General features: G+C 50.9%; 1 protein-coding gene across 1 annotated transcript in view; it reads left to right on the forward strand.

The window, feature by feature from the left end:
• Nucleotides 1–4,200: 4,200 nt before the first annotated feature.
• The window catches only part of Elmo2 (engulfment and cell motility 2), a 36,452-nt gene continuing 17,219 nt past the window's right edge, over nucleotides 4,201–23,433 (forward strand). The window contains exons 1-8 of the mRNA XM_038330857.2: nucleotides 4,201–4,253; nucleotides 14,890–15,008; nucleotides 15,237–15,277; nucleotides 15,698–15,770; nucleotides 16,388–16,438; nucleotides 19,606–19,787; nucleotides 21,160–21,259; nucleotides 22,435–22,586. Of these exons, the coding sequence (XP_038186785.1) occupies nucleotides 14,931–15,008; nucleotides 15,237–15,277; nucleotides 15,698–15,770; nucleotides 16,388–16,438; nucleotides 19,606–19,787; nucleotides 21,160–21,259; nucleotides 22,435–22,586 (677 nt within the window). The 5' untranslated portion in view covers nucleotides 4,201–4,253; nucleotides 14,890–14,930. The remainder of the gene's footprint in view (nucleotides 4,254–14,889; nucleotides 15,009–15,236; nucleotides 15,278–15,697; nucleotides 15,771–16,387; nucleotides 16,439–19,605; nucleotides 19,788–21,159; nucleotides 21,260–22,434; nucleotides 22,587–23,433) is intronic.

A 23,433-nucleotide genomic window follows, 5' to 3' on the forward strand; every position in this document is an offset into this window, starting at 1 on the left:
CCTGACCCCCCACTAATAAATAAACAGGTGGAGAGCAATCCAGGATCGGTACCAGGTGTCAGTTCTGTCCCCCACACTTACTCACACACACAGGTGCACATATGCATAGGCCACTCGAACATGGGCATGTGCACATGTTCACACACAAATTGAAAACTTATAATTAATTGGAGTCCTATGATGTACCAGGCACTCCGCCAAACACTCCAGATTTGCTATCTCTCATTTAGATCTCATGACCCATCTATTGAAGCTGGTACTATTATTTCCATTGTTCTGAGCCTCAGAAAGATCTAGAACCTCTTCTGGGGGGAGGGGTGTATGACAGCACCGAGGGTTATGCTACCTCAGTGTGCTGAGTTCATGTTATTGTGGCTCTCAGCTGAGTTACTCCACAGACTCAACCCTACCAACAGACAGGGGACCTGATTTTGGCTGCCCCAGTGGTTGAGCTGGGGTAGCATGATTGGGGGGAGGGCTAGGAAACCCTTCCTATTTTGCTGAGTGCAGCTGCCCATTCCAAGGCTACTTAGCTATAACTGGGAGACCTTGCCCAAACTTGGCTACCCAGGACTTCAACTCCAATCAAAGAAAGTTTGCAAGGAGGGGGAAAGGAACAGAACCAATTTATTTTGGCAACCTGAGCTCTCAAAGTGTCTCTGGTCACTGTAGCTTCCTGTCACTCACAAGTTAGTCACTAGCCTTTCAGGAAGCTCCTTTGCTGCTAAAGATAGCTCCTTTACCAATTGAGCCATGCCCCCAGCTCTGTTGGTGGCCTTTTAGACAGTGTTTATGTCACATTAATGGATTAATCGTGTGTCAGGGCACAAGTGTGGAGGTCAAGGGATGATTTCCAAGATTCAGTCTCTTTCTCTGCCATGTGGTTTCTGGAATTGAACTTAGTTTCCTTAGGTTCAGAGGCAAGCACCCTCTATCCCTTGAGCCATCTTGCTGCTCCGTCAGTGAGTTTTTAAAGAGCTGATCCTGGACTCAACCAGCCTGGAGGGAAACCCTCTTAGGTTTAATGCTCCTAAGAAACCATAGGCAAAGACCAAAAGGAAAAGAATTGCAAGCCCCGCAGTGATTGTTCTTGGGATCGGTGTGTGCTGAGTACAAGCCAGGGCCAGAGAGAAGAGGTGGAGACACAAATGTTTAAGGAGGCTTCTCTCCAAAGTTGTGTGTACACAGGGCCAGCTCTTTAGTCACTGGCAGAGCTGGGGGTGAGGCTCAGTTGGTAGATGGCTCTTGTCTAGTGTGAAGGAGGCCCTAGGTCCTATCTCCAGGCTTGCATAAACCAGGTGTGGTGGTTTATGCTTGTAATCTCAGCTCTTCAAGAGGTGGAGGCAGGAGGATCACGAAGAGTTCAGGGTCATCCTCTGCTACACGATGATGCTGAGACCGATCTAGTTCCGAAGTCACTGACAAAGGTCAAGTCAACTGTCTCTAGGTGAGTGTTTTCTGGGCCAGTGGAGAGCTTTCTATTCCAGGTGACAATTTGTGGGACCGTGGCATTTTCCACATGGTGGCTCTGTCTTTACCCTGCACAATCATGGTCATCACAGGGTCAAGGCTGGGTGTAGCCCACAAGGAGGAAGAATAGGGAGGATGTGCCAGCTGACTTCACACCTCAGCCTGAGGTTTCATGCCTTCGTGGTCCACTGTGAGAAAGAGGTACCCCAGCTGACTTTCAGTCTTTGTCACACATGAGTCATGGGGGTGAGGGTAGGGCAACCATGTAATTACAGGAGGGAAAGTGCCACTGGTGGACCAGCTAGCAAATCCCACCAAGTCGCTGATCACAGGGAACCTAATTCCAGCAGGTTCTATTCTAAATGATACTAAAGGTCACCGAATAGTATCTAGGGGGCTCAGGGAAAGAAGGTGCTCACGGGCTGGAGTAAATGGGGAGGCATGAGGAGACAAGGGAATGCCACCCAGAGGAGGAACTTCAGAGCATCCCACAGTACCAGGAAAGGGGCCAGAGGACAGGGCCTGGCATCCTATTTTGGGCTAGCTCAAGGCAAGAGGCCTCACCAAAGCCATCACAACGAGTGGCAGACTTGTCGGTCAGTTGCCCGTGATTTCGTGTTAATTGCACATGACCTGCAGTCTCTTCAGCTCTAGACTAGACTAGAAGGTGGGAATCTGGCTGAGAGAAGGGGGACTCTGGGCTGCTATGGGAACGCGATCATCTGTGCTGAGGTGAGACTTTCTGGGTGTGGCCTGTTGGGGTCCCTCTCCCCACACTTCTGTAAATAATCCCTCAGCCATTGTGCTGGTCGGTTTTTGGTCAGCTTGACACAAGGTAGAGTCGTCTGGGAAGAGGGAGCAATCAGTTGAGAAAAATGCCTCCTCCATTAGATCAGCCTAGAAGCAAGTCTGGGAGTCTTTTCTTGATTAGTGATTGATGTGGGGCGGGCCCAGCCCACTGTGGGCCGGCCGTGTTACCCTTGGTCAGGTTGATTGGATTGTATAAGAAAGTGCACTGAGCAAGCCAGAAAGAAGTGTTCCTCCATGGCCTCTGCTTCAGTTCTTGCTTCCAGGTTCCCAGCTTGAATTCCTGCCCTAGTTCTCAGCAATGGACCATGGAGGTGTAAGCCTTTTCCTCTCCAGGTTGCTTTTGGCTGTGATGTTTTATCACAGCAATAGAAGGAAAACTATGACACCCATGTTCTGTAAGTGAGACCGATCAACTCATTGGTTCCCCAAGCTGGACTTGATGGAAGACACTTTGGTTTGTCATTGGCGCCTTAAGGGTGGCTTAGACATTTGTTCAAATGTTCCTGCAATAGCCTGTTACAAAATAAGCAAGCAAACAAATAAACCACCCACAACCATGAGGATGCTCACAATACTATGAATGACAATAAAAGATAATAGCATGAACCTGACAGGGTCTTCTGAACCCCCACTGAGCAGCAGACAACTTTGGCCCAACATGGTGGTGTAGACAAGGGCAGGTACACTATCCCAGGCCTCTGTTTATGTTCGGGAATAAAGCGATGCTGGAGTCACAACCCACATTTTCCTATGCTGCATTTCGCGAAAACAGAGACAGAAACTGTGGCTGAAGCAAGCAGTATGTGGACCCATTGGAAGCGTTGAGAGCTGACGGCCCCTGCAGGGGCTTTATCAGCACCGAGACTGTGAGGTTAATTCTGCTGCCCGGGTACCACCCTACTCACCAGCTGAGAAGAACCGTTTTCTATTCTAAAACGTTTGCGGGAGTCAGTGTAACAGTGCCTATAAAACTGCTTCAAAGACAGCGAAGTACCACGGGAAACGTGGCCATTATTTTATCTCTCTGCTGAGTGTCCGTTTCAATACAGAATGGATAACAGGATGTCTGTCTTCTGGGATTGCCCTAAGGATCTGCTAAGAGACACGATTTAAAAAAATAAGGAATTAAACACGGAGAGTGCGCCCTGCTGTCTATCACCGGTTGTATAGTTGGTCCCGTAAGACACCCCCACTTCCACCCCAGTCTTCTCTTCTGCAACTGGGGATCGCATACTGCCCTCCCTACCAGCCTACTGGGAGCAGTAAGGGAGATGGCAGGAGTGAGTCCTTGGCGCGGTGCCCGGCCTTGTTAGATCCGCAGGTGCGGTGACGAACGCCACCTCCCACGGATCCCTACCAACAGCACAGCTGAGCTGTACCCCTCTGCCTCTGCTCAGCGCCCACGGTCAGGCCTGGGTGCCGGTATAATTAGCTCCAACTCGGCTGCTCATAGCCTCTGACACGACTGTCACCTCCCACTCAGTTCCCCAAATCAGCTATTCCCACCGCTGAGCCCATCAGGTGAGCGTCACCAGAGGACAGCTTGCTCCTTACAACAATGTGTCGCAAGGACCCAGAGCTCTTCCCCGAACTCCCTTCACCCTTAGGCTGTGTACAGAAATAAAAGGAAAAAAAGTTTGGGTGGGGAACAGCCTCTAGTGTCTGCTGGGAAATCACGTTCCTTCAGACCCAATAGCCTGCAGGAGAAAGGCAATCTGTCTCTTTAAGAGGCCTTGGAGGAGGGGCGGGGCCGGCCGGCGACGCTCCAGCCCGCGCCCTCCGTTGGTCCCGCCTCCTCTTTAGTGACAGACAAACAGCCCAATGGAAGCAAGAATATTAAGCTTGACGGCAAAGAGGAGCAATAGGAGTCCGGGATGGCCTGCGCGGGGCGGGGCCGAAGGAGGGCGGGGCGGACGAGGCCGGAGGAGCAGCGGCGGGACACGGGCGCGGAGCTGGGCCTCGGCGGGCGCCGGGTGAGTGAGGGGCGCGCGGGGCCGGGGGCGGAGGGACGGAGCACTGAGGATGGGGGACCCGGGACCGAGGATGGGGTTGAAGCCGAGGGCAGTAGCTGTCGGAGCTCCAAGCCCGGGCACGTCACTGGCCCGGTCATCCCCCTGCCGTCGATACCGGCCCTCTCCTTTCCTTCTCCGCCGCCCTGCTTCAGTGCAGGCCGCTCTCATCCGCTTCTTCCCGCAGCGCTGCAATGCCGGGGATGCTCCGGGGCCAGTCTCCACCTTCCTCTCTTTCCCGGGCCTTGCAGATCTGGTCCTTCGCCGCCCTCCCTGGACTCAGGCAGCTCCCCGGCCTGGTTCTGTTCCTTCTGCATCCCTTTCTCTGGCCTCTCTCCGAGTCCTTCCCTCGGTATAGTCTAGTAAACTTTTCTCATCCTCCCAGTCTTCTTTCAGGAGGCTTCCGGGGTCCCGAGTTCTGATCCGGGTGCCACACTCTGACCGCTCTGGTGTCCCTCACAGCGCTCATACTTCTGTAGCTTTACAACTGTTTGAAGTGTTGATTGATGTCTGCCTGTCCTAGCAGGTCGGAGGACCGGACCTGATGTTGCTCCATGCACCCACAACGTCTCAGCAAGGCAGGCACCATAAATATGTACTACGTAAATGAACGAAGGGCTTGGATATGTCCAGAGGAATGCAAGGGCAGCCCCTGACATCCCATCTGTGGGGCATGGAAGCCACCTTTTAGTATGCTTCTGTGTGTAAGGCAGTAGGCTCACCCCGGACTCTCCCAAAGAAAAAGAATGCAAGTCACATTTGTTAATTATTAAAGAAAGATAATGCAAGTCACATTTGTTAATTAAACTTTTCCAACAGTCAATCTTGAGAATGTAAAATACGCAAGTGAAAATAACTTATTAATGTCTCATTTACTATGTTTCAGTATCTAATTAATAGTTCACATAATCAATGTAAAGCCGTGTTAATGGAGTTGTTGACTTTGTGTGCGCGCACTAACTTCTTGAACTCTGGTGTGTACTTTGCACTTGGGACAGCCCTTCTTGCTCAGTGAGGCACAGCAGCAGCCGTTTGTCAAGTGGTCCGTAACCACAAGACTACGGTGGCTGCGCTGGCTGGGAAGTGCTCAGTGCTGTGTGCATGTCAGGGTGTTTCATGCATTATGGTCTTTTGAGGAGACTGTCGTCATTCACATTTACAAGTTAAAAAGAGCAAGTTCCTGAGAGATTTTACCTCCTCCGGATTCATTCTACAGTTTGTGAGCGAAGGAGCCAGGCTAGGGCCTCAATCTGTTGTTTCTTTTTTTTTGTTTTTTTGTTGTTGGTTGTGTTGTTGTTTGTTTTTCGAGACAGGTTCTCTGCAGCTTTTTAGAGCCTGTCCTGGAGCTAGCTCTTGTAGACCAGGCTGGTCTCGACTCACAGAGATCCGCCTGCCTCTGCTTCCCGAGTGCTGGATTATAAGGCAGCGCCACCACCGCCCGGCTTGTTCTTTTTAACAGGTGGATGGTGTATGTGTGTGTCTCTGTGTGTGAGGTGTTTTCCGAGATAGGGTTTTTCTGTGTAGTCCTGGCTGCCCTGGAACTTACTCTGTAGACCAGGCTGGCCCCTGGTTAAAGGCATACATTACCATGCCCAGATTGTTTGCTACTCTTGAATCTCATAATTTTTATGCTTTAATGCTACCTCTAAGAGGTGCCAAGAAAGTTTGGGGTGTGGTTTGTGAGGACTAGACTTTAAAAAAATTGCACCAATATTTAGTATATTCTAGCATTCTCTGTGTCTGGGTCATGTCTTCCTAGGTGACTTACATAGTTAAGGAAAACCTGTCCTGGGTTTGGAGGTCGGGCACTCTGGAGGCTGGGGCAGAAGGATCCCCTGAATACAGAAGTTCAAAACCAATCTGGGCAGTGTAGTGAGACTCCAACTCAAAAGGAAAAGAAAAACCCACAAGGCAAGTACTCTGACCAAATCAGCATTCCTCAGCCCATCTGTGTTATTGCAGCCTGGTCCCAGGGTCAGGGCAGAAAACCTTCCATGACCTGTAGGATCTCAGAGATGCTTGGGATACTGGACTGGAGCTGCCAGTCAGGGTGAGTTATTTCACCAGGTGCTCACTGTTGCAGCGCTGTTCTGGGTCCCTTGAGGTAGCTGCACAGTGTAAGTGACAGCCTTCGTCTTCAGGATGCTCAGGGTGGACGTAGACAGAATCGTATCACATATGACTAGCGTGTGTACAAGAGAGCACATGGTGTGGGAAGACTCAGAATCCCTTCTGTATCTGAAATTGCCAAGTGGAGTCTTGGTCCAGCTGCGTGATGAATGTGGTGTGTGTGTGTGTGTGTGTGTTCTTGTCCACCCCAAGAAACTGAATTTGAACTTCTAGGCAGGGTAGAGCTTCATAGCTCGCTGGGTCCCCGGTGTGGAAGCTGCTTGGTTTATTTACTTACATGCTTGGCTGCATAAGGCACTTGAATTCCTCACCCCACTGAGAGTGCTCATTGAATTGGGGTTCTTAGGACCTAGTGGCTGAGTAACGGTTATGTTCCTGTCATTATACTGGCCTACAGTGGGACCGGAACAAGTGTCTCCACTGAGCGTAGTAGCAACAACACCACTTTTTTTTGTGGGTTTTCCTCTCCCCACTGCCCTGGCACCTGTTCTCCCATTTTGCCCACAGTATACCACAGTGTAGCAGGTAGGGCTCCTTGGTTCTGGGATAAGTGGTTCGCACAGTGTAGCAGGTAGGGCTCCTTGGTGCTGGGATAAGTGGTTCGCACAGTGTAGCAGATAGGGCTCCTTGGTGCTGGGATACGTGGTTCCCACAGTGTAGCAAGTAGGGCTCCATCATGCTGGGATACATGGTTCCAGGAGTTTGTCAGTTCTCACAGTTGGAATTCTTCCTACTTTGTGCCAGGTTTTATGTGAGCGCTTCACATACATTATCCCATTTCATGCTCACATGAAGTGGTTGGTTCTGATCCCTGGTTTAGCTATACAGTTCATTCCCTGCCTCCACATCCAGTCCAGAGACTCTGTGCTTGCAGCAGAGCTATGTGGCAGGCGAGGAGTGACCCAGAAGTGGAGGCTGGGCTTGTTCTTGTTGTTGTCGTCCCTAACTGGTGTCCTGGCCTGGCCTGGCTTTGCTAGTTCCCCTGGACCTCAGTTCTCTTCTTTATGAAATGAGAGGAAAGGCCTGGCCTCATTCTCAGAGAACAATGCTGTGTTGTTATGGCCTCTTTTGAAGGAGTTGGGCCCATAGCCTCCAGTTTTAGGGACAACTCAGGCTACTCTTAGCCTGCTGAGCCCCACCCTAGCCAAGCTCTTTCTGTGTGTAACTATTTAGTGAGAAACTTTTTCATTTTTTTTTTTTTTAGTTTTATGTGTATGGGTGTTTTGCCTGTAGGTATCTCTATCACCATATGTGTGCCTGTGGGGTCCAGATGAGGTTGTCAGATCCCCTAGAACTGGAATTACAGACTGTTGTTAGCTGCCATGTGAGTGTTGTTTTGAACCCAGATCCTCTGCAAGAGCAGCCAGTACTCTTAACCACTGAGCCATCTCTCCTGGCCTGAGAAACATTTTCTTAAAATTCATCTATATTTTCTCTCTTTGTTTCTATTCCCCCTGAAATCTGACCCTTTGTGAATTACTTGTCAGAGTAATTATAGTCAGGAATGTACAAGTTTTGGGAAATGGATAATGCAATCACTAATGGTTCATTACTTTTAAAGACAGTTAGGCCTGAGGGCATTTGGGTGGAATTCTATGGGCACAGCTCTGTGCTAGGCATTGTACTGCAAACTGGGGACAGCTGGTAGATAGGGAGGAGGTGTGCCATTCAGTGACCGTGTCCTCAGGCTGCTTCCCTTCCTGGAGCGGGGTCTCCATCTCAGCCTCCAGTAAAATCATCTGGAGGAGACTTCAGTGACCCAGCCAGCTACTGGGGGTACACAGCCAGTATGGAGAGCCATTGATCTAGAGCAGTGGTTCTCAACTTTCTTAATGCTATGACCCTTTAATACAGTTCCTCATGTTGTGATGACCCCTGACCATATAAATAATTATTCTCATTTTATATATTCATAACTGTGATTTTTATTCTGTAATGAGTCATAATATAAATATCTGGTATGCTGGATGGTCTTAGGTTTCTGTGAGAGGATTGTTTAACCTGCAAAGGGATCGTGCTCCACAGGTTGAGATCCACTGGTCTAGGGCCTTTTTCATGACCTCAAGATGCTGTGAACCACTTTGAATTGCATCTGAAGGCAGGTCCCAATCCAGAGGGTGTGAGCTGGAGGAGACTGGCTCCTAAGGAGTATGCCATGTGCCTAGTTACCAGGTAAGAGGCTTTCAGAGGCAGGATTATAAAATCTACAGTCGTGAAGGTGTGTAGCAAGGACTGGCACCATCACCAGTACCTGAGGATCAAGGATTAGGAAGCCACAAGGGAGGACTTGTAGAAGGTGGCCATTTGGACAGGGTCCTGGAGCTGATGAACAGCAAAGGGGCAGAGTCGTCATGGTTTCAAGGGGGTGGGTGAGAGGTGCATAATTTGCACAGGGGTAAGTGTGGACACCACCATGAAGCTGGCCTAAGTGTGGATGTCCTGATAAGACCAATTACCCACCATCCTCCAAGAACAGAAGTTCCATAAGGTGGCTGCAGTGTGAATGTGCTCAGGGAAGGGTGCCATGGAGCCTCTTAACACATATGTTGCTTTTTCACATGGTGGCCCTTAGCCACAGTTGGACGAGGCCTGTGTTCAAATGTCAGTGCAAAGGAGAGCCTTCAGTTTCTGTGGGTTTGGTGGTCCCGATCTTCTCTCCTGTGGCAGTTCCCGTTCTGCACCTAAGAGCCACACTGTAGTGTGGCTGAGCTGAGGGAAACTGAGTCATTCTCCAGATGAAAAGATCACAGGGGAGAAGCCTCTACTGAGATTGAGAGCTTGATTAAAAAGAGGGTGTGACCTGTAGTTACCTCCTTGGTGAGGCAGCATTCTGTCACAGGAAACATAAACCAAACTCACCCAGGCCTCCCCCACTCATGGCAAGCAGTGTAGAACAGAAAGCACACAGGGATCCGTACCAGCTGGGGGCAGGGGAGCTGGCAACCTTCTGGCATCCTCTCTCCCCTACACCTCCTGGGGAGATTGTCTTCCTTCTCGAAGCTGGGCTCCAGTTCTGCTGGTGGATTCAGCCTGATGCTTCCCTGCAGGGGCGCTGGACAAAACCTTCCTTCGTGTATACACCTCTTCCAGAAGCCCCTTGGAGATTGTTCTGTTGGAGTGCCTGTGCTGCCATATTCAGCTGCGCCGACTGTGTCACTGGAGGGCAGCCTTGGTGCTGTCCTTCCAGGACTCCTGGACCTGTGTGAACCTCTCTTCCCTTTGTTTGATCATCTTTGTATCTGTAGTGCCTTCAAGGCAGCTGCAGGCGACTGGGGTCTTGCTCAGGCCCAGAGACTTGCCTAGCATCCCTGAGGTCATGAATAAAGAAGGCTGGGGAGGAAGAAGGGTGAAGAATCATTGGGACCAGAAGGGGCTGCGGGCTGGGAGTGGGACTCCAGAGCTCTCCAGGGGCCGCGGGCTGGGAGTGGGACTCCAGAGCTCTCCAGGGGCTGTGGGCTGGGAGTAAGACTCCAGACTTCTCATGCTGGATGGTTGCTGTTGAATTGTTTGCACTGCTGTGAGTGGTGGAGCGAGTGACTATTTATAGCCCTGAGAATTTTGCAATGTTATTGAATTGCTTCAACCTAATTTCCCACTTCCTTTCTGAAATGGAAATGAAGAGAGTAAGCAGACACGTGCTAGAGGGTTTCCCTACAAGGAGCTCCTTCATCCCAGAGTGCGCATTGTCTGGGAAGTCCTGCTCCGTTCTCCTCCCTCCTTGTGGTCCTGGGGAAGGAGAAGAGATTGTTTTCCCCTAGCTAGATTCCCCAGTAAGGCTTGTTCTAAGTTCATTCTGAAAACAGGATTGTGTGGGGATATTGTGTTGCAAGGCTTCTGGACTTGATGGGAACAGTTTCTGCCTCCTGCCTGTTGGGAGCCAGCTCTAGTTAGTAGGAGTGGAAGAAGCCAGAGCCACAGGGTTTTGGTGTACAGAGGTCCTTTTCGGTAGGAGGAGCTAGTGAAGAAATCTGGGGGAACACAATGTGGTAACAGTGCACACACAATGAAGCATTCTACAAAAGGGGAGGTGATGTCCCAGCTGGGCTCTGAAGCTTGGATAGGAGCTTTCTGACAGCTAGTAGGAGGGACTTTTCAAAGGTACAGGAGAAACGAGGGAAAATGGCCACAAGCAGCCAGGAAGGGTCTGCCTAGGCTGGCCTGAGCACCGCCCGTGGGAGTGTGGGCAGCCTTCTGTAGACCGTGGAGGACCATTTCCTGTTGGACAGGGCTCTGGTACATCTGGCTTTGCCTTTCAGTCTCCACTGAGTAGCTGGGATGGTTACACACAAGGCTGCCTTCTTTGGTACAGCTTTCTAACACTTAACACCTGGTGACCAGGTGACTCCAGGTGACTTAGGATGCCCCTGACTTCCCTTATGTAGAAAGCATATCCCTACAGATTGGCTGTGGGGTCCAGGTGGCACAGGCTTGTCACCCTAGCTGCTTAGGAGAGTGAGACAGGAGGATTACAAGTCAGACCTGGGCAACTTTATGAGACCCCTCCCCACTGCCTTAAAATAAAAATAAAATACAGTAAAATTGAAACAAGGCCGGGGATGCAGAGTGCTCTCTAGCAAGCTCTGAACCCTGACTTAGAATCTCAGTACCTCTGTAAAGGGGAGGGAGGAGGGAGGAAGCTTCTAGCGGTGTCTTTGCCTTGTGTAATTGTTAGCTAATGTTACCTCATCAAAGGAAGGACAGTGTGGAGGGAAGACAGTGAACTTGGACATCACTGAGACCCAGTTCTGATGTAATTCCCTTCTCTCTTGCCCCTTCCCCTTGCATCCCACCCTCTCTTCCATTCCCTCTCTTCCTTCCAACTCCCTCTCTCCCCTTCCAGTCGGATGAATAGAATGGAGGGTGAGTTTCTCTGAACTTTGACCATCTTTCCTATTTAAAAAAAAAAAAAAAAAAGAATGTTTTCAGGGTCCTGAGGCATCAACTATAAAATGACAGAGAAGCAATGAGTTAGAGGCTGTCTATACACAAGTGTCATGTCTGAGGACCCCAGAGTCACCCTGTGAGTGGGCTGCTGAAAGCAAACCAGCCCTCCCTAAGTGGGTTTTGCTCATGAATTTAGCCAGTGTTAGCTGAGTGCCCACTGGGTACATCCATCACCTTGCACCATGACACCACTGTCTATTTTGGCCTCTGTTGTAGTTTCTCCCAGCTTGGGCCAGTCTTAGTCTTGGACTTTTCCTTTGCAGCAAAAACACAGTGTAAAGGGCTGTCATTGGCAGTATACAGGGGCATTTTATTTAAGAAGTGTCTCCGTGGCATTTGGAAAGTGGTCAGGCTTTGCCCATCCCTTGATTTTTTTTTTTTTTCTCATTGCTGGTTTTTGGCCTCACGTCAGCTGTGCAGGATAGCTTCCTCTGTGAGGCTCATGGCTTTTCCTATGACTTTGGTTTGTGAGTAGCTTTGACTCGCCCTGACACTCATGCTGGGGCTGTGACTTTACTGCTCTCATGTCTGTTGTCACCAGCCTCTTCAGTCAGTGTCCTTCAAGTTCAGAGATGGGATTAGATTTGTCCGCTGAAGCCAAGTGTTCTCTTCCTTTCAGCTGGGACATCACTCAGCGTTAGTAGTCTGCTTGTCTGACTGTGGGCTCGTTACCATCCCTTGGGTGACCTGGGCGGCTGGAGATTTTCCTGCTGTATATGACATGGGTAGAGTTTTTAAATGAATCATTCAGGACCAGCTTTGATGTGACGTGATGACTAAATTACTTGGAACCAAAACAAAGTAGTGACGGCATACTCAGCTTGAGATCTTCAAAGGGAGTGCTCAGGAAGGAGTCCAGAGAGTTTGGCGTGTTTCCTGACAGCAGAATAAGGGTTTAACTTCCTTGAGGACCTTTAGAAAGGTCATCTTCATTTGGGCATTTTTATGTTCTGCTTTGGAATCGTGAACTTGCACCTCAAAGGGCATCCAGGCACTTTAGAACTAACACAACTTGTGTTTCAAGAACAGAAGACAGAGACGTGGGTAAAGACATGACAGTCGTGGGCTCTGAATCCACCTGCTTTCTTCAGCAGGGACAGCGTCCCAGCCTGGTGCTCTTTTCAAAGTGCCTGCTACTCACTGTGTGCACGTGTGTATGCATGCATATGTGCTTTTACGCACTGAGCCGAAGTTGACGCCATGAGCCCCACTTATTTTGAAAAGAAAAAATCCCTTGTTTGACAAATGGTCTGGAATGCTGCACTGTACACTTCCATTTATAGGACGCACAAAAGCAGGCCCAGCTCCTTGGTGGCAGTGAAGTCAGTAGGGCACTGGGGAAGGGCTGGTGCGCTGTCTAGGGTGATGCTGGGTGGAGGTTTAAGGGAGCCTCGTGTGCTCCTGTTTTTATAATCTGTATCCATATGCACGTATGTATAGATATGCTCCGGTCCATGCGCGTAGGTTGTAAATTGCATGTCAGTTCTTAGAGGTGACCTCACTGCGGGAGTCTTGCCTCCAGTGTCAGCGACAATCTCTCCACATAGGATATCGCTGCTATCAGGGTCCGCAGCTCACTCTGCCCTGCTGTCCCTGGAGCCCCTCCTCCAGAAGTTAGCCTCATGGGACCAGTTTCCTTTTAGAGGTTTGATGTGGGCCTAGGCACATAAAAACTACACATTACTGTTCTGGCAGGAGCTGCAGAGACAGCCACCCACTGCGTCTCCTTAGGGAATTCAGATCTGCTCAGGGGAGCGGGAAGAGTTGCTGACGCTACGCTCTGGCCATCTGCCCCACTTCCTAGCTGGGTCAGCCAGGGCTTGACCACGCCTCACTCCTGTCCTCTTCACGTCTTCCCAGGGGCTGCTGGGAAGCAGCACTGGATGTACTTTCACACCCTGATGTTTTTGACAACTGGCTCTTGACACAGCCCACCCCTCAGGAAACGGTCTGTGCTTCCTCCTCTCTGTCTGGGGGTGTAGAGGACACACTTCATGAACCCTTTTCACAAGAGAGGTTTGTGCCCACCAGGCTGTGAGAACTGGCATCTGTTGGGGCTGGAAAATTGATATCACACACGATTAACAGCTTAGCAACGGCGGTGTTGCACACGCCAACAGAGGCAGGCGGTCCCCATTAGCCAGGCATGAACTGCAGGCGAGGGGCTGAACCTTGAGGAGGCAAAAGGTCTTTTTCATTAAGAGAGCGCCTGCTCCTGAACCTGTAGGCAAGAAGTGTAAATATACATTGAAATAATCCATCAGCAGAGTGACTGCCTTCGTCAGACCTTGGAGAGAGCCTCAGTGCTGCCCAGAATACCACTAAGCCATCAGAGTTGCCTAGGATACCAGTCACATGAGCCCATCTCCCAGACTTGCCCCAGATGATTTATTTCCCTTTATTTTCAAGGGCAGTGTGTGTGTGTGTGAGGGCTCAGATGCACTTCCACAGCCCTGCCCTCTAGAGGGGTCTTTGTGTGATAGGGGACACACTCAGATGCACTTCCACAGCCCTGCCCTCTAGAGGGGTCTTTGTGTGATAGGGGACACACTCAGATGCACTCCCACAGCCCCGCCCTCTGGAGGGGTCTTTGTGTGATAGGGGACACACTCAGATGCACTCCCACAGCCCCGCCCTCTAGAGGGGTCTTTGTGTGATGGGGGGACACACTCAGATGCACTCCCACAGCCCTGCCTTCTGTAGGGGTCTTTGTGTGTGATGGGGGGACACACTCAGATGCATTCCCACAGCCCCGCCCTCTAGAGGGGTCTTTGTGTGATGGGGGGGACACACTCAGATGCACTCCCACAGCCCCACCCTCTAGAGGGGTCTTTGTGTGATGGGGGGACACACTCAGATGCACTCCCACAGCCCCGCCCTCTGGAGGGTCTTGGTATGAGAGCATCCTTACTGCCTGCACTCAAGCTCCTGGCAGCCCTTGCCCTTGGCACTAGGGACCAAAATAGCATTTCCTGTCTCAGTTCTCCTCTCCATTTTCTGAATTCCACATTATCCCACAGGGAGGAGGCTCCACACTGAGTCCTTTGAAGGGGCAGGAGTGGCCACAGCAGTGGGGAGGAGAGAGCAGGCTAGGCCCTGCCGACACTGGGATCTGCTGAGCAGAAGTGGCCTGGCCCCTTCAGCCAACCACTCAACCAAGGAAAGACTGTCTTTTCCCTTCTGCTTCAGAGCACAGGTTTCTCTCCTCCCGAGGCCCCAGGATGGGAATTTGCACCCAGTGAGCTCTGCTCCCACCCAGTCCTGTTGGCCCTCACACTGACTGTCACACTGGCCGATCTTGCTGCCGCCTGGGCTGCAGATGATAGAGAGCTTTGTCCCATTTCTGCTGCTGATTGGATCTAAGGAGACAGCGGCCCGAGGAGAGGCTGCAGCATGAACTTAGACACTGTGCACCGAGCAGTTTCGCGTGTCACTTTAGATGTTGTCTTCAGCCCTCCCTAGCCGACAGCGAGAATGAAGAGGAAGGCACACTTTGACCTTCCCTTCTGTTTGGTTCTCTCTGCAGGCGGCTGTGTCTGTGTCTTGAAGCAGGGCCCGCTGAGAACAATGCCTCCTCCGTCAGACATTGTTAAGGTGGCCATTGAATGGCCAGGTGCTAATGCCCAGCTCCTTGAAATCGACCAGGTATGTCAGAGCTGTAAGGAGGGGCAGGTGCACAGAGGAGGATGTGTTTAGGCCCAGAGGCCACTGGCATCATAAGCAAGGGCAGTGACAGGAAGGCTGTGTGCTGGGCCTGGTCCTCTCTAGGGAAGATAGTCACTGTGGCTCTGGAAAGGCTTCTTCTCATCAGAGGCTAAGTGGTTCTGCTGGCAGTGTACCGTGTGCTGAAGGATCTCCTCCCCTCTCTTTCAGAAACGGCCCCTGGCATCCATCATCAAGGAAGTGTGTGATGGGTAGGTTGACTTCCTTTCCACAGTGATAGCCAAGAGTGGGGGAGGCTGCCCTGCACTGGAGGAACTTGTACAGAGAGGGTCCATTTGGGCTGGGTCATTGTCTTACCAAGGAAGGACAGCTAATGAGGATGTCCCTGAGGCGTCCTGGGATTCTCATTTATTCTTGGACCTAGGAGTGGCCTTTGGGAGGTGTGGGCAGTATGTGAGACCCACGCCCTTCTGTCTGTACCTCCTCTTGTGGTACTGACCCTCATTATGGTGGAGAGCCTTCCTTTCTCAGGAGCTCTGCCCAAAGCGTTGTTTGGGTTCCACTGTGCTCCAGGGCTGACAGTCCTTAAGTCACTGTTGAAAATCATGTGTTACTGCTCTAGACAAGCCCAGAGGAGAGGCCAAGAGGGTGTATTGTTTTCTCTCACACAGGTGGTCGTTGCCAAACCCGGAGTACTACACACTCCGCTACGCAGATGGGCCCCAGCTCTATGTCACTGAGCAGGTAAGAACAAAGTAATCAAGGTCAGGGCAAACTTAGCTTGCAAGTGACCTGCCAAGGAGATGGCACTATCCAGCTTCCTAGCTGTCCAGGCGGCCCATTTCCTGGTTGAAGAGCTTCCCTTTGGACAGCATGGAGCACACCAGCCTGCTCCCCAGTGGCTGAGTGCCTTTGCTTCATGAGACCTGGAACTCCTGAGGAGAATCTTAGGATCTCTTTGCAAGGAGCAAGCAGGAGGAGGCTTGCTGCAGAGCCTCAGTGAGCTATAGTTGTCCCTCGGTCCCCGTGGGGAGTGGTCCCTAGGAGGCCGGGACAGCAAACTCTGGGTGTTCAGATGTCACAGTAGCTGCCTCTCATCTGACACATGCACATGAAAACCCAGTCGAGAACGTGCTTCATGCAGCGGGCAGGCCAAGGAAGTACCTGCTGCCCAGCAATGCTTTGGGTGTACCGTTCAAAGCAAACCTCCCCCCTGCAGAGATCTGTGGTTTACTGCTGGCTGGATCATCTGCAGATGAGGAGAGCCAACTACACTTTTAAAGTGACCGCAAGTCCTATTGATTGACCTCCACGCACTCTTAATCTTGTCTTTTTGTTGTCTTTGATTCTTTGCTTCCCAGACTCGAAATGACATTAAGAACGGGACAATCTTACAGCTGGCTATCTCTCCGGTAGGTATTCCAGTTACCTAACACCAAGTGCTGTGGTGGGACCAACTCTGCTGTTAGAAATCCCTCGCCCTCGCAGCCTGGCCACAGCTTAAGAGCAAGGGTAGCAGGCAGCCTCTTGGCATTAGAAAGAGTCACTCCAGCTCTTGGGACTGAGAGGGCAGCCTACCTCAGCATAGGGTCTCCAGAAAGCTTTGCTGGAGCCTGAGCCTCGAAGATAAAGCTGGAACTAATGGAAGGAAGAAAAGACCTGTTTGCTGGTGTAGAGACCATAGCTTCCAGGTGTGCTGGGGCAGCACTGGTGGTCCAGGGACCCTGGAGACCAGTCCCACATTTCCTCGCTCTGCTGTCTGTGGGATCAGACCTTACTCAGAAAGAAAGGGAATCAACAAAGAAAGTAGCCTGTGCTTCCCTTTGGGTGTTACAAAAGTTACTTTCACAGGCAGGCAAGGGAGGCTGGTGGGAGAGTGACCTCTGAGAGCTTGGTAAGGAATGCTCACAGCCCAGCGAAGGCGGTGGATGACAGGGTTGATGGGCATGAGGAGGACTTAGGAGAACCTTAGTGAATGTGACAGAGTGCTGGGTGGGGACAGAGGGGGAGCTCAAGGGGATCCTCTCCTTCTGTATAAGCAACCCTAAACGTGGTTAAAGGGAGCTACCAGAAAGGGAGGAGCCTGGAGTAGTAGCACGGCCTGTGACCCCATCATTGGGAGGTAGAGGCAGGAAGATCATGAGTTGAAAGCCATCTTCAGTTATAGGCTGGTCAAGGCCAATCTCAGCTGTAGATCAAGACAAAAAGAAGGGGTGGGGGGTAGTGGCGAGGACAGATGGGAAGTGACTCAAGCAGAGAGCAGGATAGGGAAGATGTGGCCCCAGCTCGTGAGGAGCACAGGTGGCAGAGCGAGAGCAGGGCGACCGGAGGCACAGACTGCACAGCTCCGGTTCTGACAGGAAAGTGGACAGCCAGGTGTTCTGAGTGACAGTTGGGGGCACGGTAGAGGACCTTATGTCTGCTACTGTACCAGGGAGCTCAGTCTCAAAGGGAGTAGGGGAGGACAGGAACTTGGGAGATACGGAGTCCAGAAGTGTTGCTGTGAGAAATAGGTAAAACGCATTAACGTATTTCAAAACTTGTGAAATTTGGCAAAGAAGTGAGAGGTCTTTGTGCCCAGTCCTGCAGCCCGCTCTCCAAGCAGAGGCTCCTTTCTTTCTCTTGCAGTTTTTGTGTGTCCCATGGATGAGTTCAGATGGGAGAGGGTGAAGGTGCAGGAAAGGGGGTAAGGTTGCAGTGTGCATCAGGACAGGGGGGTGGGCTTGCGACAGAAGTGATCACCAATGCCCAGCCTTTGTCACCATTGTAGGAAGTTTAAGGCCATGTTTTCTGGTTGAGGGAAGGACCAGCTTGTCATAGGAGGGGTCAGGTGGAAGAGTGCCAGCCAGCACTCACCTTGTTTCTCTAGCCCCTCCTGATTGCATCAGCTAATCCTACCAAAGAACCAAGAGGGAAGCATTCTCGGTAGCCCATTTTACAGACAAGGAGACTGAGGACTTAGGTTGAATAGCTTGTCACTTGTTGTGCAACTGAAAAAGTAGCCAAGCCTAGTTCAGACTTGGACCTATGAGGCTTGGCCAGTTTCCTCAGCATCCAGTTCACCTCCCTCCACTCGTGAAGGGGCTTCTCCATGAGACACGCTTGCAAACACACTAGGCTCTGCTAATTTCACGTGACAGTTGTCAGAAGTGCAGAGCCTCTTGTAGACCTCTGTATGAAGTGGAGGGGGCAGCAGCCTGGGAAGGCCATCTCTGGAGGGAGCTTGACATTTGGACGGAAGATGCAGAATGGTGCCTTACAGACTGTCTTGAGGGTGACCTTTTTCTCTCCACTCATTTTCTGCTGTAGGGTTAGAAGGATTTATGAGCCCTGTACGGGCACAACCCTCCCCCCCTTTTCTTTTTTGAGACAGGGTTTCTCTGTACCTTTGGAGCCTGTCTTGGAACTCACTCTGTAGACCAGGCCTGCCTCCAACTCACAGAGATCCGCCTGCCTCTGCCTCCTGAGTGCTGGTGCTGGGGTCAAAGGTGTGTGCCACTTCTGTCTGGCTCAGACCCCTTTTTGTAACAGAGGCAAGGGAGGGGTAGCTGGCTCCATTCCCTGGCCTCCAAAGAACTGGGTTCCTGACACTGAGCAGACAGGCAGACCTGGGGCAGTCTGCTCTTCCTGCTCCTTTCCAGAGAAAGTGTTACACTCAAAGTGTGTGCGCTGAAACAGTGAGCTGGGCTCTGACAAGTTGAGCACGAGGGGTGATAAGTGGGTGTGGCAGAAGGCCAGCATCCTGCTTGGGGAGGACCCATGGTGGGAGGCATTTGTCCTCACCAGCCATCACGTCTGGGAAGCTGTTTGCAGTCATGGCTTCCGGATCCTCCGTCCTTCACATCTCACAAGCATGGTTCTTTTGGGGAAGGGTGATCTAGAACTTTGAATTTTAAAGTTTTAATCGTCAGGCCTATTACACTTTAGAATTAGAAGGATCCATCAGGGTCATCAGATTAAATTCTAGGGCAGGGCCTTGTCCTCTGACAGATGATGTCCAGTCCTCCCCCTACTCCCATTGCTTCCAGGGGTGGTGTTCGGCTTTTTAGCGGAATCCCCCTACTGTCAGGTAGTGCTCATCAGTAAAACACTCCCTGTTAAGCCAGATCTGCTTCTGCAGACTTGCACAGTTAGGAGATATCCCAGTTTTCTTTATCTTCTTGGTAGGAATTAAAAGAAAAATCTGTAGACCAGGGGCTAGCATGATGGCTCAGTAGGTTAAGGCACTTGCCGCCAAGCCTGATGGCCTGAATTCTATCCCTTGGACCTCATAGTGGAAGAAAAGAACCTACTCCTATAATTTATGCTCTAATAGCCACACTCAGGGTGTGGCATGCACACAAAAGAGATGTGATTTTAAAATAAATCCATAGGCTATAGGGGTATAGAAAAGGAAAAGATACAGACATCTACAGACCAGTCTCAGAATACTGGAAATCCTCTTATTGGTCCCATAAACATTTATTTAGCAGTTCCTAAGCCACATGAAAACGTAACTCTGCCCAGGGCTCGTCTGTGAGCCCACAGTAGTAACCTGATGTAGGAGCAGATGGCATCTCTTTTGTCCCTGGCCTCACAGTCCCGGGCTGCACGCCAGCTGATGGAAAGGACCCAGTCATCCAGTATGGAGACCCGGCTGGATGCCATGAAGGAGCTGGCAAAGCTCTCAGCTGACGTGACTTTCGCCACTGAGTTCATCAACATGGATGGCATCGTCATGCTGACGAGGCTCGTGGAGAGCGGAGCCAAGCTCCTGTCCCAGTGAGTATGGCCCAAGTCTTCCCTTGACCTACAGGGCTCCTGTTCTCACCTGTGGGTGTCAGCAAGGAGTCCAAGTCCACATACAGAGAGGTCTCGTCCCTGTTGGGGTCCTGCATCTCAGAGTCCAGGGGACTCTCGTGGGTTGAGTGACCTAAGTGCTGTACTAGGTGAGTAGTGAAAGTAGGGGCCGTGGACGTCAGGAAGGAAGCCAATGCACAGCAGACCTGTAACTTATGGAAAGTGCTTGGCCTGATGAGGTTCAGGGGAGAGAGGGGAGCTGTCTGTCATCTTAGTGACCTGCCTGCCCTCCCTGATCCCATCCCCTCTCCTGATGTGCGTGCCTCCCTTTGGATGCCATCTCCCTGCTCCACACTGTCAAGAGGAACTCAGGACTTGGTACCACCCCTGGACACCTCTACTTCCCTCCAGGCTCAGGTGGCTGTGCCCTATTTATGATCAGCAGTGAGTGACAGGGGCCCAGGTCTCCAACTAAGCCTGTGGAGCCTAAGCTAACAGGCAGGGAGTCAGAAATCTCACAGGCAGCGGATCAGCTCCCAAAACTGTCAGCCAAGCCATGCAGCTAATCCTAGGCATTTGTTTTAAAGTCTTGGATCCTCCAGCTGCACCAAGCAGAAGCCTCTGACAACCGTTGGGAGACCGTTGGGCTGCAGCGGACCAACCTTAGTCTCCTCTCTGAAATGGACTGACACTTAGCCCCGAGTTCTGCTAGCAGCGTTATTACCGCTGGCAAACGGGGCTCTGGCTCGTTAACTGTAGAGCACTGTGCTATGGCATGAATGATTAAATCTGTAAGGAGAGACAAAAGGCAGACGATTAATCCTTACACCACATTATTGTAAGGGCACCGCAGACCTCATCAGCTTGCTCTTCCCACAGCCCTGTGAGACGAATGCTCTGAGACTAACTTGATCTTACAGAAGAGGAAGCTAGAGCTGGGGAAGACAAAACAAGCATGGCAACTGCTCAGACAGAAACCGAAGGTTTATCCACACCCAGACTGTCCCCTTCGCCCCGGTGCCTCTCGGTCTAAGGGGCAACATGGGATATAAGCTCTCATAGATCCCCCAGCAAACTACATTTTGACAGAGTCTTTGGGGAGATAGTTAACAGACTAACCCAGAGATGAAGCAAGGTGGTGAAGACAAGCCTGGGTGCCTACAGCCCACTGACTTTGCAGTGTAGGTACCTGGGCCACATCTGCCCTGCAGCTGGCTGGACGCTGCAGGCACTGACTGCTGCTTCCGCAGATTTCCCATGGGTGTTTACTGAGAGCTGTCCCTTTTGTAGCTGCTTTCACACTTGTGCTCCCTAGATCTGAATCTGTGTTTTGTGTGTGTTGCACATGTCTCAGCTACAGTGAGATGCTGGCATTCACCCTGACTGCCTTCTTAGAGCTCATGGACCATGGCATTGTCTCCTGGGACATGGTTTCAATCACCTTTATTAAGCAGGTGAGGTCTCCAGCGTTCTGTTTGTCTCCTCCCTCTCCCTGTACGTTCTCTGGGCATAAGGGGAGAGTACATACTGCAGACTGTATGTAGTCTCTGGCAGGAGTCATCTTTGTATTCCCTGGGGCTGGATTTTTCATCCTCAAGCAATGATCTTCCCAGGACTCCTGAATGTTGTATACTCTAACAGATGCTTCTCAATTTACTGTAGGTTCTTTCTTGATAAACCCATCATATGTTGGAAATGTCACCAGATTAAAAATGAATTCACTTCCCTTGGCCCGCTGAACTTCCTCCTTAGCAGCTTGTAGTGGCTCCCTTGTTTGTCTCCTGACAAACATCCTGGGAGATGTGGCTCAGTTTGCACAGCCCGGTCTCAAGAGAGGCCATTGTCACTTGCCCAGGAAAAGATTTCAAGTCACAGTTTGCTCTCTCTCAGGGCCTGCACCAAGGACAGGGCTCAGAGCAGAACTGGTTGTCAGGGAGGCTGGCACAAAACAGCCAGTCATCAGCTCTGAGCTACCTGCTTCCTCAGCTCTTCTGAGAGAAAGCCGCATCTCATTTGCAAATGTGCTTCCTTTGTGCAAATCTGACAAGTAGCCTGCTTGGTTACAAGATGAACCAGGGCAGTGAGAGGAGCCCTTCCAAGTCTGCCATCCTGTCTGCTACCAGAAGAGGCAGTCTCAGCCCAGAAAACTGGATGGAAACCAGGCTGTCCGTTGCCTAGCGGTTCACATCTTTGGCTTGAACCATTGAGAATTTCCCAATGTTAGAAACATTTAGGCAGAAGTGAAGTGATAGTGTGTGGAGGGAACTGAGAAGGGGGGTTTAGCTGAAGGATTCTCCAGGTCTGATGCTCTAACTCTGTAGGGAGTGGAAGAGCAGGTAAAGATAAGATACAAGAGTCAGTACAGCAAGTCCACCTCAAGTTGAACTCTTGTTTTGAAAAGGATTAAGGTGTTAAGCATTTTGAAAAAACACAATTGAGTGGATACTGTCACATAGATGGAGGCGTCCATGCTGAGGGAATCCTGGTTCACTGGCCAGAGCAGTCATAAACCAGATGTTGTGATCCACCTGTCCTCCATTGCCCACATAGAGGCAGTGTGCTGAGAAGAGAGCATCAGGGGCTTCCTTGCCTCCAATTTCCCATCCAGTGTGCCTCTCCCTGGATCTAGATTGCAGGGTACGTGAGCCAGCCGATGGTCGATGTGTCTATACTTCAGCGGTCCCTGGCCATCCTGGAGAGCATGGTATTAAACAGCCAGAGCCTGTACCAGAAGATAGCAGAGGAAATCACCGTGGGACAGCTCATCTCTCACCTGCAAGTGTGAGTAAGGGCCCTGCCTTCCCCTGGCCAGCCCATCCTCTGTCTTATAATTCTGCCTGGCCCTACACATTCCTTCAGCACCTCCCCCTCCTCTGTGGGAATTCTTTTAATAGTTCAGACCCCAGCTGCCAGGCAAGGTTAGACACTCCCTCTTCTATGGGCCTGATAGTCTTGTTTGTACCCATGACAATGATATTTCTGTAAAATACTGTATTTCATCACCAGTTGCCCATCTGAAGTTCTGAGCTCCCTGGAAACAAGGACTCAGCCATTTTTGAAGCCCCTTCCTGATTTAAATGGAAGGGTGGTTGTTTACTATGGTGGCAACAGTGTGGTGACAACATCCAGAAATATGGGCTATGTGTGAGTTTGGGATGCCAGCTCAGACCCAGGCTCTGGCATGCCAGGGTTTGGCCTTGAATTACCTACTTGAGTCCTTTGGCCTCGGTTTTCTCATCTCTGGATGTATAAGTCATCTCTACTTTCCATACCTATGTGGGTCAAAGGAAATTTAAAAACTAGCATGATGGCCAGCCCAGATGGTTTTAGTTTGTTTTTTTTTTTTCTTTTAGCAAGCTTACTTTATCAGAACACACATTTAGCCTGTATTAAAGGCAGGAGACACACAGGCACCACTTGGAGCTAGTGTTCATGATTATAGGGGCCGAACTTGCCTAAAAAAGGGTGGTAACACTGTTTATTGACACTGATTCTCCTTCCTACTTGTTTGCCTTGATTGGAATGGGCCAGATCCCCTGTGGGGCCCTGAGGATGCATATATCTAGGATAGTCTCCCAGATGCAAGACGGGTAGATGCAGCTTCACCCAGGACCACCAGCCCAGGAGT

Source organism: Arvicola amphibius, chromosome 5 (assembly GCF_903992535.2).
Source record: "Arvicola amphibius chromosome 5, mArvAmp1.2, whole genome shotgun sequence".
In the NCBI taxonomy this organism is placed as follows: domain Eukaryota; kingdom Metazoa; phylum Chordata; class Mammalia; order Rodentia; family Cricetidae; genus Arvicola; species Arvicola amphibius.